The sequence below is a fragment of the Amia ocellicauda genome, chromosome 7 (assembly GCF_036373705.1).
Source record: "Amia ocellicauda isolate fAmiCal2 chromosome 7, fAmiCal2.hap1, whole genome shotgun sequence".
In the NCBI taxonomy this organism is placed as follows: Eukaryota; Metazoa; Chordata; class Actinopteri; order Amiiformes; family Amiidae; genus Amia; species Amia ocellicauda.
Window position 1 is genome coordinate 43,268,749 of NC_089856.1, and position 16,331 is coordinate 43,285,079.

Consider the following 16,331-nt stretch of genomic DNA (forward strand, 5'->3'; position numbering starts at 1 on the left):
GGCAAGCCACCCGCTAATAGCAAACTTGTGCATCACAATGGTCACATTTATGAGTTAAAGGAAGTAGCATCTTACAAAAAAAAAATGAAGACGCCACCCAGTACAGGTTTTTTAGTTTTGTGTTTGCAGGAGGGTTAAAGTTTTGATGTAAGTGATGTAAGAAATGGGAATTTCACTTGCAAATTACCTTTGAAAAGGCATGTGGAGATCTTTGCAGTGAAATTATGTTCTTCCACATGTTAATCTTACCAAACAGTATTATGCCCTAAAGTGCGGTTTCGATCCGCTTTTTGAATTGAATGTCAGTGGCCCAGTGTAGTTATTGACCCGTCTAGCCTCTTTTTTTGGTCTTTTTTGGTTATTTTTTGGCCTTTTTGATGCAAGGTGAGCTTGTACCTCGCAGAACCCTTGGGTAGGATCAGAGATGCAGTAATAATCTTTCTAATTCATGTTTCTGCTTTACTGACCTGCTGGTCTAGTGTAGACTTCTCTCACTGTACTCCCAGGGCTTTGAGAAACAATATTTTCACAGTGTTTCCTAATGCTGTTTTACAGAATGGTAAGTAGTATTGATGGAACCACGTCAGTCACCGTTGTGTTTTGTCTGTACATACATTATGAATGGGTTGCTCATAAAATTGAGAAAAAGAGAAACAAAGACTGGACCTCAGTGTTTACTGTATGTTGATTCAAACTGTTTGCCACCGGAGTAAATCTCTCTGCTTCGATCTGATGCACAGACATACGAGCCACCAAACGCTGGCAAGATCTGTGTCTGGAGTGCAACATAATCAATATAATTTCCCGTTATTATACAATTTGTCATGTGTTCTACACTACTTTTGAACTTCTAGCAATATATATATATATCACTTCACTTCAGTCAACTATATAATCTGCATGAAAACAGTAACTTATTTAGTCTAAACAAACTCTAAACAATATCCCCCAAATAATTAGAATGATTTAAGCAGAACCATCCTGTTCAATTTGAGCCATTCTAGGAGTAATCTTTCAGGCCGACTTGGAATATTGATTTAGACGATCCTACAGGCGAACAGATTTGTTCTTGGCTGCGTAAGGGCCGGAGGAGCAACGAGAGGGAAAACAAACATAAATGCCCATTGCTCTGAAAAGGAAGCGCAGAAAACCGTGCCCAGTTATCTTTTACTGCCTGCTATAGATTAATTGATCTGTGTCTGAGGCTAATGGACAGGAGCGATACTTAGAGCAGGCCGTTTGAAAGGAAGTAGCAAAATATATTTTTACAGGAGGAAACAAGAATATGTCCTGGAAGATATTTTACTAGTAAGACAATAAAAGTTTGGAATTCAGAGTTTTAGGATTGTGATGTTTTTGTCTTGCTGTTTTTTCAGTTCTACTCTTATGGACTGTAATTCATTTCCTATAGACAGTTGAAATGAACTTCCTTGACTGGAAATACATCCACTGTGGGGGGATTTTAGAGAGAGGTCAGTCTCAGGGTCTGTCCTGCTCGTGCCAGATTAAGAAAGCTGGCAACAACTCCTATCTGAGCCCAATTATGTGAGATTTTGCATTGGCATGTGGACCTCCGGTGGCACAATATCACAAAACTAGCGCCTGCAACCCACACTGCCTTCTCTCCCCTCTCAGTTTTGCTTTCACTTTCAATAGCACTGAAATGAAAGGAACTCATCTTGCTACAGTATATTAATGGAGGTCTTGTGTTGCGCAAATGTTTTGCAGAGAAGCCAGTGGGAGAGTGGTCTCGCGCTTCAAACGGCGGTGTTTTCGACCAGCGGTCCTCATCTGTCAGGTTCAGGCTTTGGCAGACACCCCCTGCTTTTTAAAACCTCAGTTCGGGAGCCAAGTGGGCCAAGCGGTGCCAGCTTCCAAGATCTGAAACAAATCCCCGAAGTTAAGAACTGGGAATGGCGTATCCTACAGTCTTCCAGATCTTGCGGCGGACTCCGTCTGTCGCTGGGCCCCGTTCAACCAGGACGGCGGCTCCTCTGCCAGCGCGGCACCGGCTGCACGGTTTCCATAGTGACGGAGCGGTGCCCAGGGACGGTGCTGCCTCTGCCGCTGCCCGTAGGCGCCGCTGGCACCGCCTGGCTTGGAGCATTAGGACTCGCGCGTGACGCCGGCACGGGGCACCCCGACACTCATGCCCACGAGCGCGCTGTCTGTGCAGCCACAGAAATGATCAGATATTCATATGACTAATTACTTTCTAACACGTCGTCCTCCCTGCTGTTGGAGGCTTCGCTGGCACATGTTGTGGTGAGATATTCTTACCAGTCTACCACATTGCTTGTGCAAGCCTGATCAGTGCAACTGCATTTGGTTCTGACGTGTTTCCCATATAATTACCTTTATTTAAGTGCTGCAATAGAGGGTTTCTGAGCTGTGGTACAGAAATAGGTCAGGGAAGAACCTGAATCAAAGGTCAAATACATTTAACTTTCTTGCTTTTTTCCATGGCATGTGTTTCTGCAGTTGGGGTGCCCTCTGTTGAAGAAGGGCAGATATTACATCCCTAAAAAGTATGTCTTGTCCTCAATTCCCGAAGCATGCACTATACAACTTTCTTGCAATCTTCAAATTCTTCCAGATACACTTCTATATATAATAAAAGCACTGTAATTACGCTTCATCTAAGATATGTCAATTGCAGGTAGACAAATGACAATAAGACATGTACTGCAAAATCTTCACTCTCTAAGTGTTGTAATAGTCTGGTAATTGACAGACCTATAGCCTACAGGTAGACACATAGAGGTGAATGTAAACTATTGGAAAGCATCCAGCGCTGAAATCGTACTGTCAAATACTATCACAGTCTCTTCTTGTGAAAGCTCAAAGTGGCCTCTTTGTATAGACTTGATAGATCAGTCATGGTAATTATGATTGGCGTGCTATAATCAGTGGCAAATTATTAGATTTTTGGCATGCTTTCTATGGAGGGATTATTTTATTTTAAGTGGTGTGATTCCATTACACACACACAGGCACACATGCATGTTTTTGAAGGGAAGAAATGAAGGGGAAAAGTGTCCTGGTCAGAAGCGTGAGATATCTACCCCAATGACCTAGTTGCTCTTCTCGCTTAATGTACAGCAGCTGAAGCTTACTTTACACAAGTGAGATGGAAGTGCTGGAGGCCACGGTGGGGTGATCAGTCAGTCGGGGATGACAGCCGCCTGCCCGGGCTAATTTGTCTGACATTGCTTCCTCCCTCCACGCCCCTGCTCTTCAAACTGTCATGGGGAGAGCGAGCAGGCAGCTTCCCTCACACTGTAAACACTTCGGCCAGAGCACGGTCTACCCCAACTCTCTGCCGGTGTGTCTTTCTTCCCGAGAACCATGAAGGCGTATTTGTGGACCAACACTGTGAAAGCAGAATAATTTGGGGTAACAGGATCCAAAGAAAGATCCCATTTACTAAAAATATATACAAAAACTGGCCAGCAAGGACTTTTTGTGTTTGTGCTTAATTGATCGAAATGTAGGAACAGTCCGCTTTGAGGTTTGTTGTCAGAAAGTCCTGCGTGTGCGTTTTTGTGTGTCTGAGAGTGAGAGAGAGGGTGTGTGTGATTGTTAGTTTGTAGGATAGGACTATACCCTTGGAACCTGGGTGAAAGCCAGTGAACTGTCTTTGATAAATTATGAGAGAGAGCAGTTTTTCTAGCTGCCCTGGTGACTTCATTAATTTTAATAGTATACCGCAGTGTCCAGAAGTTGGTGTGTGTATGTGCAACTGCAGAAGTGTTTTGATCATGATTTGACAAAATAATGAAACGGACTATAGTGAACTATAGTGATATATAGGTTATATCCATGCACAGAATATATCTAAAGTAACTACATCGGTGCCAAACCATACCAGAAGTAATATAGCCGAGGGCAGGAGGGTAACTGAGATTAACCGTATCATACCATATTGACATGTATTAGCTGTGTCTTAAAATATTCTTCTGGGCAAATAAATGTGAAGTAATGGACAATGTGGCCATAGAGAATAGGTAACCTTCAGACCGAAATGTCAGCACTGACCCGGTTCGTCTCCTGACTTGATTGGTCATCATCTACACCTACACAATGTCCCAGCTCTCCCATTCAGAGTGACATTGGGGTTTGTCGGCGCTAGAATGGACCCGTGATTAATGTTCTCCAAAATCATGTGGGATTCCTGAGAAATATCCAACAAAGGGAGGCCTCCCCCAGGGGTTTCCATCCGCCTGGAAACCCAAACTGACGACAATCACGAGGCAAAGATCAGGAGACACGCCCACCGAGTCCAGCTCTGACGCCACACAGCTGTATCCAGTGCCGATTCAAAAATAGAGTGAAGTCCAGAGGCAGTCCCAGTCCCAGATGATTGCTGTGGAAAGGAATGTGGAACGAAGCTGGCGTTGGACCTAAACAGACACTGGACTTCAGTTTTTCTTCCAGATTGGAAGAAAAGGCTTGGCCATATTCACATAAAATGGGGTGTGTTTATGAACAGAAACAAAAACACACAACATGGTGGCAGAACTTTATATTGCTCAGCAGCTTATTTATTTGGACTCTGAAGCAATTTAACGTTTTGTTACAACTTGAATTTGTTGCTTCAAAAACACTAGAAAAACAAACACTGAATATGTTTAATTAGCATCTTTTGAATCTCTCCTTGACCATGCCTGTCTGAGCATAACCACTCTACATTTTGTTTTGGATAAACTTTTATTTTCATTTCTAGTACAATAAACAAAACAAGTCAAATAAACATAATGGTTTAAAGACAGTGTAAAAACAGACAAAACACACACCTCTTGTGAAATGTGTGGCTTTCCTTGGGAAGGGTTTGTTTTGATACCGGGATATTTCGCATTTGGTACTTTTTTTTGGTGCTGGGAAAGCTATCGTTTTAACTTTGATGTGGCCTAGCTTTGGGCTTCGGTTCCTTAAATTCGACTAGCATTTCGGCACAAACCTAGTGTGATGCTCTGTTGATCGACAAAGATAAACACAAAGCTTCGGCTGCTGCTGTTGATATCTTTTGAACTCTGGTGGAGCGGGAGGCTGGCGACAGAGGAGAGGAAAGAAGATAAAGGCAGAGACAACAACCCACAGCCATCCATCAGGGTGTGTCAATGGCCACATCAATCCGACTGCCAGCTATAGCCCTCAGAGAAACAAGGCGGAGAGGCACACAAAAAGATCTCCAGAGTGAAGATATGCATGTGTAAATGAGACCCCATTTTAGTGCAGGTCAGCACAACAAATTGAGCTGGGGGGTCAACGGGGGTCGTGCCCTGATCCTTGTGGTGTGGGCAGAAGTTAAGTGTGCTGACAGAGGCTCTTCCCACGTCAGAGGACTGTTTGGCCACAGGGGCTGGGAGGCTGATCTGACAACACTTAAGGAAAGCTTGGTATACTTAGCAGCTTTCAGCGACTTTGTTGAACTCTCCCACTGCAAATGAGTCTAATTCTGAGTGGGTGCTTTGATGCGAGTGTGAAACTAGAAACAAGCCACATAACCCGCAGCCACAATGTGAGTTTGGTGTGAAAATAGTAGACAGATTCACTGACTTTTGGGTCAGCAATAGGGTGATGCAAATGCCATTATGGAAGATGGCATTGATAAAATGACTTATTAGGGTGTAGGTAGTTTATTAGACTTCAGATCACAATCCTTGACTCAAAATCTATTGACAGGCACTTGCTGCCACATAACAAGAATTTAATTTACTTTGCTGAAGGTGTTGAATTGGCACAAGGCTTATTTCCCCCAACCTCGGGCTCTCAACCTTGTTTTCCCACTCTTCTTTATCTGGTTGTCCTGAATTTACTATCTCTCAGACCCCCCACCTCCCACCTCACTCATTCCATTGAATCCAATTTGCTGGCTGTCACCTCCCAACCACAGCATCTTTTGTGTTCAATTTGCTACAGCCGATATTCCCAGCGCCACGTTATAAATTTGCCCGTTATCATCTGGGTATAATGAATTAGGATCTTACAATCATTAAGTAAAAGCCGTTGCCAGGGCGCATTGCTTGTTAAGGAGAGCGCGGTACTCTATCCCCACCTGACATCGGGAGAGTGGGAACCGTATTTGCGATCTGATAGCTATCAGCGAATTGCAGTTGGCCTGGAATTTATGGTTTGTTGGTATTGAGCACAGGCTTTGGAGGGTTGTGATAGAGCTTAATATCGCCTCCGAGATAAAGATTACACTTTCCAGCTCACATAAAGATTAAATGGTATCATCTTCTTTGAGGAAATTACAAACAGAGAGAAAGAGATTAGTTTACTCTGCCGACAACACACCCAGAGCTTTGCTGTTTTTGGCCGCACGGAGAGTGTCGCCCGGGAGCGAGAAATCCGCGTTTGTGTGAGACACCAAGAAGACATGACGGGAAGGTAAAGTTTGCTTCCCTCCACGGATGTTTAAATGGCTTGATTTTTGCCATCAGTGTTTCCATGATATTAAACCTCTAGTCATTATTTTTTGAGAACGGCCATGTAATTTACCGCAGACAGTTAGTATTTGTTGTCTGAAACCAAGGATTTCAGTACGTTTTCTTTGTTCTGATTCCTTAAACTATTATTTTTAATTTTTCCTGTTGCAGGAAAGATAAATGCATTGGGTGGAAAATCCTGAGCTTCTTTGGTTATTTTATCCTTTATTATTTTCACATTCATTTTCTTCCTGTCATTTTTTATATTTTACACTTTAAAGTCGTTTAAGCAGATGCCCACCTTGTTGGTTACCAGTTACAAAACTCTTGCTGAGTCAAAGTAGCTGTCTGAACGCAGAGACGCAACTGGCGATCAACTCGTTTTGAAGCTTAAAGCAAATGTGTGGATCAAAGTAGTGCGCTTGCCTGCTGTGAAACCATTCCCTCGCTACAATGCAATGTTGGCAGGAGTTTTTACTTATTTTATGATTTTTTTGCGTTGTTTTGTAGCACCAGCCAAGCCCGGGGAGACCTCAGAGTGTGGGACATGTCACTCAATGTCAACAATTATTTTCCAAAGCCTATTATTGTTGTGAACTCTCGAACCGCCCCCCGGGACTGGACTGCAAAAGTGAAATCTGTTCTCTGCACACTTTAGAAAATGTAAGAGCCGGATTCTCACTGATTGGGTGCATTCCTCGACATGTGAGCATTAGTTGGCTATTCATGAACTTCAGCTTCCTTTGTGTTCAGGAGGACAAACAAATTATTACAGCTTGCTGATGGAACACATTCTTCTCTGCATTATAGACCTGAACTGTCGAATTGTTTAGACAAACAGCTGAGTGAGGGAGAGTACAAATCGAACCAATTATTTGTTTGCTTCAAATGTGTGGTTGTGGACAGCTCGGGCTGTGAAGCTAAAGCAAAGTGGGGTGTGAACAGATCATGTTTAATATTGAATAGTTTAGTATTTAATAAAGTTGGTGACGATTTTATTGCGGGGGTGTGTCGGATTTTAGTGTTTATATATCTGTCTTGATTGGTATTTAGGGAAATGTTTGTGAAAATCCACAGCTGTAAGATTGGTATTTTTCCATCACTATCTCAAGATTTATCTCAAGGGTGTAACATTGGAAATTGTACAATTACAGCAAAAATGTAGCTAAAGAGAAATAAGTACATTCCCAGAGATTTTGTCAGCACATATACCCCCCCCGCACACACACTTTATAAGAGCGAAAAGCTTCAATACTAAGACCGTTATAAGGTTTCCCTGGCTGCTCAAAGCATTTTACTGCTGAAACATGAAAGGAACCTGACTAAAGATCAAGAACAAAATGGGAACGGGTTGTGTGTCTGCCCTGCACTGTACCTGTGACCCCTATATGCCACTGCTTTCCACACCGGCCTCTGCAGATTGTGTCTTGACAGAAGCTTCCCTCAATCAATGCTCTGGTGAGGTTTTTTTTCCTCTTTTAATCCCCACTAACAGATCCCAGAACAAAGCCTGACCCCCTGGCACAGCTAAGTATATCCCTCTGTGCTCACAGTTGATATCCACCTATTGTTCCCCATTGGAGCCCCAGGGGGTCTGACGGGGCGATCTGTGGGCTGCACCTGTTCTGGGTGGCTGCAGTGGCACAGAGATCCATCAGCACCCCGGCTGGCTCACCTTTGGCAAGCAATCTGGCTACTATCTATACTCTCTATAGCACCCGAAAATAAAAGCAATTGGTAGGTAGGTTTCCAGTGTTTGGGAAAAAGGCTGAACACTGTGCAGCTGAAGCTGGACTTGGTGTGTGAAATGATTGATTTAGATACAAGGTTTTGTGGGTTTTGAAAATGAATGTGAAATAAGATCTTTCCTTTTTCTTATTTTTTGGGGTCCATTTCAAAGAAACCACACGAATGGTTCCAATCCATTACCAATTGTGGATACATCTAATCCCTGGGTCAAGCTCTCGTTCACCTTTATTTATATCAGCTGCCCATGTTAGAATTGATCTGCCGATATAATGTCTGCAGTTGGCTGACCAATTTCATTCACACAAGGACGTCTCATATTAAATCAACCACACGTTGAAAATGGTTTCGGGTGACACGATGTTATAGAACTCCAACACCAACATGTAGTAACTTTCGCCATGTCACTCACAGTTTTTTAATTGGGGTTTGGGGGCAAAAATGATGAGACCATCTAGAACCAGTGAACTAGTGCACCGCATGTGTGGAGACCTCCATTGTGCTGTAGGTACTGTAACTGTCGCATTAAATGTGTTTCAGCTCAGATGTTTAATGAAAATGGATGTTCAAACCTGATATGTAGTGTAGATGTTTCTGTTGTGGAGGTACAGCCAGGTGGTATTAATTAGCTGGCTGTGTCTTGTCTGTGAGGTAACCTGATACCCGCCTTCATGGTTACACAGTGAAATGTATAGAATTTGGCAGTATTTCCTGGTGCTCAAATAAACACCTCTTTCTCTCACATATGAACGCTGTGGCAGCAGAGAATACAGTCTCATAATGATCAATACAGCGTCCCATCAAAATGTACTTGTCTGCGTATATTCTACCAACAGACACACGCTTATTGCAGTTCTCTTAGTTTCAATGAACAGGTTCTTGCCCTCTCTCAACGGGACAGAGAGTGTGTGCAATTGTAGTTAACCTCCAACAGCTTCCTGTTTCCTCTGCAATCGATTCTTCAGATAGTTTTTGTAACCTGTGAGCTCGAGACCAGGCTGGCTCCAGATTGCTTCTCCGATTGACTGTCCCTGTCTTTTTTGGTGTCGGCTGCTCTGTGTACGCTTGGTCAATAGATCATCCCTGTGGCCTGTTTGAAGGCTCAGGTTCTGTCCCCATACTTGATTGAAATCACTTTCAAGCCGTGTCGTGAAAACCTCCCAGAGGATAGAGCCGATATCTCCGATTTCCAAACGTTGCCTCCACACAGTACGTGCAGCAGCTATGCTGAGGATTGAGAAATTATCCATTTGACTTTATTCTGTGGGAGATGTTGCTGTTTTTACTGCTTAATATCCATTTATTTTTGTTGCTCATTTTCCTATTGGGGGTTATTAGTTTAGACATTTGCTGCTTTGAGTGTGTTTAATGCAAAGCCCTGTGTGTTTTCCGCTTAACACTATTTATGATGCCCCCCACCACCAGCCTGAAGCTACACAGACCCGGGTGAGTGGAGGAGCTAACGAGCTTTGTCAGACCGAGATGAGAGGCCCCTTGTTTAAAACGGAGGACTCACCGTGCCGGGGATCTTCACAAACCATGTTGCCATGGCACAAAATGAGCCATCCTGTTGTTTGGCCTCCACTGTGGTCGTGGCTCCTCATTAAAAATGGCACCTTCCCTTTCAGTCTCACTCCAGGAGTGGGCAGGTTTCAATCACGGAGACAATGGCATGTGAGACGGGGGGAAGGCCGGAGCTGTTGTCTCTTTCTGGGGTCGAAGCCGCGGGACAGCCGGAAACGCGTGCTGCAAGTCAAACAGCTCGGGGGCCTCGTAAAAGCCCCCTTGCTTTATAGTGTCATAAAAAACACTGCTGGCTCCTAAGCTCCTCGCCTTTTCTCATTTTAATGTAGCATAAAAATTTTAATTAAAACTTAAAGGCAGTTGATATAGAGGCACAGAGATTTAATCCACCTAGATTATTTATTCTGAAACATAAAAGACAGCACGCTCTGGTGGTTAGTGCCAAGGGTAGGGAGTGCAGAGTCATGCTCAGCCTGAGATTACAGATATTTGGTGCTCATTTGTTTCGCCGTATGCTGCAACAGTACGTTTGAGTAGACCTTACAGTCAGAGGAGAGACACTATCAACAGGATCGAGTGTTCATGTCAACTTCATGGCAATATGTTACCAATAAACATCCCAAAAGAAGGTCTGTGCTCTATAAGAACGTAATTTGTTTATGATTTTATTAATTTAATTTAATTTAATTTGGCGTATATAGTTTCATGCAAAATCACAGATATATCAAGGATCAATCAAGGTTGATGAAAGTAATAATTTAATAATTAAGTATATATGAGAAAAGGGGTTATATTAGTTCTGGTTTTATTACAATAAAAGTACCATGGGAAGGTCTTTGAATAAGGTAGATAAATTGTATCATTAAAGACAAGGATACTTGGAGGACGTTACAAGGGATATAAAGAGGACAATTTTTTTTCTAAACTTGACACGAATAGTTAAAATCACATCCCAGAGTGCTTTACTAAAAATCTAAATGCAGTTCACTTATTCATTCTGCCTATAAATGAATCAATAAATGAAAAATGTATAGTACCATCACGTCTCCTGAGTGCTGGTGCCAATACTGTTGCACCAGCTCATATATAATAAGGCCTCAGAAAATAAATTAGCCAGCGGCATAATGGGGGGAGAAGTTGTCGGAAGTCAGATTGTCGAGTCAGATTGTGGTTTTTTTAATTACCATTTATTGGTACTTAGAACATGCAAAGACTGTAGAAAAATGAATCAACAGGTACTGAATCAAATCTTGCCATTTACAAGTTGTTATAAGGTTCTTGTGCATTTTAAGTGGTACCACTCATCTTCAAACATGTTAGAGATCATTACTCGGACACTCTGAGAGGTGCCTAGTCTTACTCTTGTTCAGAAGACTAGAAAAGCTTTCTTGTCTTTTGTCGACTGTGAGAAGTTGTTCCATGCTGAGGGTGTGATGCATCTCAAACGCTCTGTCTGAAGTAAGCAGCCTGTGTTTATCGAATCAATATGTTTTGATGATGGGTTTTGCTGCCCAGAAATGTGTTGGTGCAGTTTCTTTGCACTCGGTTCTTGAAGCTGTTAAGAGTGGAGAATTGTGTTTGGGGAATCTCTGCTGAGCAGCGCATTACTGGCAACCAGAGAGAGGGGCTCGTGCAAATGAATCTGAGCGTTGTGGTTTTGTAGAGCTTGTTTCCACACCTACAACAATAAGAAGGGCCAGTTTGTTTGTTTATTATTATTATTTTTGGAAAACAATTCAACAAACTAAACTGTAAATCATAGATACAAATGTTGCCAATTGTGAACGTCAAGTTTTAAGAATCTATTTAACACTCAGTTCTACCTTTAAAAATATATTTGCCAGTATGTGCTTTTAACTGTTGGCTGCTTGTTTTGCTGGGGATATTGAGAAAAGAACATAGCTTTTGTGTATTCAAAATAAATAAAACGCAAGAACAAGCATCGTGCCATGACTTATATTAATTTGCAATTGCCAATTTGCTCATTTACTTTTCACTAAAGTGTTTTTTTAGTGAACCGGTATTACTATGTTATGTTACATTTCCCATGTAAGCGTTCTTAACAGAGCAACACATTGCCTTTGTACCAGGCGACATGATCAGAGAATTTGTCTATCATGAGAGGCCAGTACTCTGGTAAGTCTGGGTAATGGTTACATTCCGGCCTTGTTGATTTTAAAGCACTTCATGATTTTTTAAATGTATCTCGAGCTGTCAGATGCCCTCGACGTGAATTATATTTTAGTATTGCAAACACATTTAACAAACACTTATAGAGCTCCAAACATTAGAGGATGCTTTTACTGTACATCAATAAAAAGGGAAAAGACAAACAACAACAACAACAACAACAACAACATCAAAATGGAAACCTCAAGCCGTAGCAGTGACAAGAGCTAGACTTCCCAGCTTTTACATGCAGACATAAAGGGAAGGTCCCACTAGTTTTTAAATCATGGTTTATGCATCTTTAAAGATGCATAAAACCTGTGATTTTAAATCTAGTGGGACCTTCCCTTTAAGTATTCTTACTCAAAATGTTAACATAATGCTAGAGATGTACCCAGCAGAGGTATATACATTTTTCCATCCGTTACATTTGCTGTTGTGCCAGAATACATAATGAATAACAAATGACTGTCTAGTCTTTGTGTAATATACAAAGAATCTCCTCTTATTGTAATACAAATGGAGAGTATGAGAATATCGCACAAATGCAGATGACTGTACCTTTGTCTCCTGGTCTGGTGTCTTGAGTGAATGTCTCATGTTATCTGTCTGTCCCTCTCCACAGCCTGTCCCCCAGGAACGTTCAAGTCCAGCCAAGGCACGGGGTTGTGCTCCCAGTGTCCGACCAACAGCCGGTCCACCATGGAGGCGGCCACCATCTGCGTCTGCCGCAACGGCTACTACCGCGGAGACATGGACCTCCCCGATGTGCCCTGCACCAGTGAGTACCCAGAATGCCATGCAACTCTCGACTTCCACAGCGTGTGATGTCATTGACCTCAGCTCGGGCAGTGCAGTAGAAAAACACCCAACCCGCACCAGGCCAGCTGGGCTCGGTCCTGTTGGATGTACGCATGGAAAAGGGGCATTCGAGCTTACCCAGATTTTGACGGCGCACGGCCAAGTCTTGCACATCCAAGGACTTGTCTATTGGACCAGCTGGGAGTAGGTTTTTCCTAATTGAGCTACCGGTTGAGACGAGTTGTGGATCACGATTGACAAATGTTCGCTTCCCTCTTTGCTATTTCCTCCCCCGAGGAGACTGACAATACATCTGTTCATATCACAATCCAAACACTACCTTAAGAGGTCTGGAATTAAAAATGAACCAGCCTGCTCTTGCTTCCAAATACTGCCCATACCAGGCTTTGAAACCCAAGAGAGTTTTAAAAAATGTAACATACTATGTAGGCCACCTGGAAAAAAAACAAACAAGAAAAAGGTTGAAATCCATTCATGAACAGCAAGCGAGGCAGATTATTATTTCATGAATGGAAGATGGCTGACTTGTGTGTCGGTTACCTCCACAAGAACAGCTCTGTTGTGAGTCGATCCCCAAGGTTTAAGGGAAGAGAGGATGAAAAACGAAATGTGTGTTTGTTTTCCTTTGTAACTATATAGTACTCTTCTCATTATAGCAGCACAGAATGAGCCTGACGCTTGTTTCAGTGCTAAGAAACAAGGCCACTGGCGTTCGCAGTCAGGGGGACCCAGGGAGCTCTGTGGAGCAGATTAAGACTTCTGGCCCCGCTGTCTTTTCCCCTCCTGTGCTTTGAAACTCCTCATCTGCTGTGATTAGCCGTGGCCGAGCATTTCAGTTCGAGTAGGCAGTCTGCAGTGCCGTGTAGCCAACGTAAAGGTTTTCTGTGGTCTGTAATCGCAGAGAGTTGGGCTTTTATTTCGGTTTCTTCTGGATTTGCCGTTTTCTTGATAGAGGACTACCACCTTTGATTCTTTCCTTTTTCCCCTTCTTCCCCGTGTCAGTTGGCATTGTTTTCTTCTAATCCTGCTCACAATAATTCCTCCGAGATCTCTCTGTGCTGTTTTGTAGAAAGCTGAGGGGCACGGAGGTCTAATTGAAAAGGGCCTGTGAATACTGTTGTAAAGGGGGGTTGGTGTACTATATTTGTTCCGATATATCTGCACAGGCTTGATATACTACCACTGTTTCGAGGCCTTATTAGTTTTAATACTTTCGTTCTTTTGTTGGTCATGAACCCATGCTTTTCGACCCACCACATACCCATCAATATACTGTCAAACACTGTGTGAGGGCCATTGATCTCATAATATGATACATATGTGTACATCTTATGTGTAAATGTAAGATACGCATTATATATATGTAAAATGTAATGTATATTAAATACTGAGGCAGTTTGCTACTCACACAATCATGAACTTCATGCCCAACTTGACTTGACTACCTAATCGACCAAATCTCTCTGTTTAAATCACCAGAATCAGTAGGAAAATGTTATTAAAATCATGATGAGTCTTTTTCATCCTCTTTAATATGCTGTATATCTGAACATCTTTCTTTCAGTGTTACATCATTAGAAAACAGTCTGAGCCCTGCACCATTTTCTTTTCTTTTTTCCTTTTCTTCCCCCCTTGAAAACTTAAACAGGATTTTTAATAGGCTTCTCCGGCCTCTGTGACAGCAGCAAGAAAGAAACTATGCAAGCTGTTTCCCTTTCGGAGCATCAGCCTAATTGGTTGAGGAGCCGAGCTTGGCAGCCGCTACTACTATTCTCCAGGATGGTGTTAAGTCGGCGCACATCCCCCTTCATGGCCCGTCTTCTCTGTTCCACCGCTATCTCTGATGTTGAGCAGCTGTAGCTTTCTCCCATGCTGTAAATCTCTCAACTATGAGATGGGAAGGGGGAAAAAAAGAGAGAAGACTGCTTAAAAACCTCCCTGATTAAGTGGGTGATGGATTGGCACTCTGGCGGTTCTGTCAGCGGGGCGGTGGTGTGATCGATTGAGTGCTACCCCCTCTTCAAAGATTGTCTTCACTTCTTCTTCATCCTTAGCGAGCCCTTGTTCCCTTTCTCCCTCCCTCTCTCCTTTTATCTCTCTCTTTCTCTCTCTCTCTCTCTCTCTCTCTCTCTCTCTCTCTCTCTCTCTCTCTCTCTCTCTTTGCTTTCCTCCCGTCTACATTCTCCCTCAAGGGAACTCTCTCTTCCAGATTCGCCCAGGTCATCATCTCCAACTCTGTCAATCCCCTCGTTATTGTTTTAAGGATTCGATCGCATGTGCAAACCCTCCAAGTTAGCAGTGACTTCCGCAACGGAGACTCGCCAACAAACCGAGCTAATTGCCTCGAGTTGAGTGGCGAAAATTGTTGCTGATTAATCCGCGGAGAGACACGGAGCAAACGTCTGTAGTTGCGGCTTTGGGACCCTTTTTTGTAGTCCGCTCTGCGTTTCTGCTTTTGATTAATCAATTTCTTTAAAGCGTTCATTAATAAACGAAGCACTCGCGGGGCTTCGACACTTTCAAATAATCACCAGCCGCGCTTTGCTTTCCCCTGCTGAGGAAACTCTGCAGCTCCTGTACAAAAACCCAGTAGAATATCAAAGACAACTAGGATCAGAAAGCTGAACGCAGTGGGTGCAGCCAAGTTCACTTCTGTGATCAAATTGATGATGTGATGCCCTATTTAGCCCAATCACCACTTTGTATATGTGTTTAAAAAATCTTGTAGGGAGTGAACTTTAAGTTTTAATCAAGATAAATGCATTGTGGTCCCTTGAACTAGAATAAAGAGCCCAAAAATACAATACCTATAACAATATCTAATTTGAGATTTAGATTTCCAGTGCTTGTGATTAAATTGAGGTATTTTTTTGTTAGGAGACGCACTTCAAAGTTTGAATCAAGTCCCGTTCTGATACGTACTTTCTAGTGTAATTTCTGAATCTGACAGAAGCATCAGATCAATCTGATTTTAAAAGAGCGTTGACTTGCTTTAAAATAAAATAAGTGAATGAACCTTCTGTGAGGAGATGGTCAGATCAAGGCCGTATGCAAATGTACCTAAAGAAGCATCTCACAAGTGATCAGCTTTACACATCATCTCCCCTTACTTCAGCAATTAATTTTTGCAAGCTCATCCTACTAAAACAAGGTACTTTTTCTTGAATATGTATTTGTGCTGTTCATATGAACTTCAACCAAGTCTCCAGCTGCAGTACAATACTCCGTCCATTCATCCATTCATCCCACCACCAGGCATCTAAAGTATGCCATGAAATGTAGCATTTATGGCTTGTGCTCGTGATTTTGTTGTTAATTTCAAATTGAAGTCACAAATGAAACGTGTGGGTGGGTCCTCAGTGCCTTGCACCTGAAATGTCCTTGATTTCAGCGTTTGGCATCTCCCAGACTTGGAATCCCAGTCCAGACCTCTTCAGGTTAGATGACTAAGAGAACATTTTCCCTGTAATGCACTTGTAAACAAACACAAGCCAGTGTAATTGCCTTTCCTTCCCTAATCCTCCGACTCCACTGCCAGGCTCTGAATTGATTACACTCCTTGGCGCTTAAGCCATTTGCTCCATTCCAGTCAGCCGGTCTCCGCGCAGCCATCTCAGCGGGCGAGAGAGCCAGGCCGCT

At 42.8% G+C, this 16,331-nt stretch overlaps 1 protein-coding gene across 2 annotated transcripts in view; it reads left to right on the top strand.

Moving 5' to 3' along the window:
* Positions 1–16,331, top strand: part of ephb1 (EPH receptor B1) — a 197,900-nt gene that overhangs the window by 108,086 nt on the left and 73,483 nt on the right. For both annotated transcript variants that reach the window (XM_066709787.1, XM_066709788.1), the window contains exon 4: positions 12,496–12,651. In XM_066709787.1, coding sequence (XP_066565884.1) covers positions 12,496–12,651 — 156 coding nt within the window. The remainder of the gene's footprint in view (positions 1–12,495; positions 12,652–16,331) is intronic.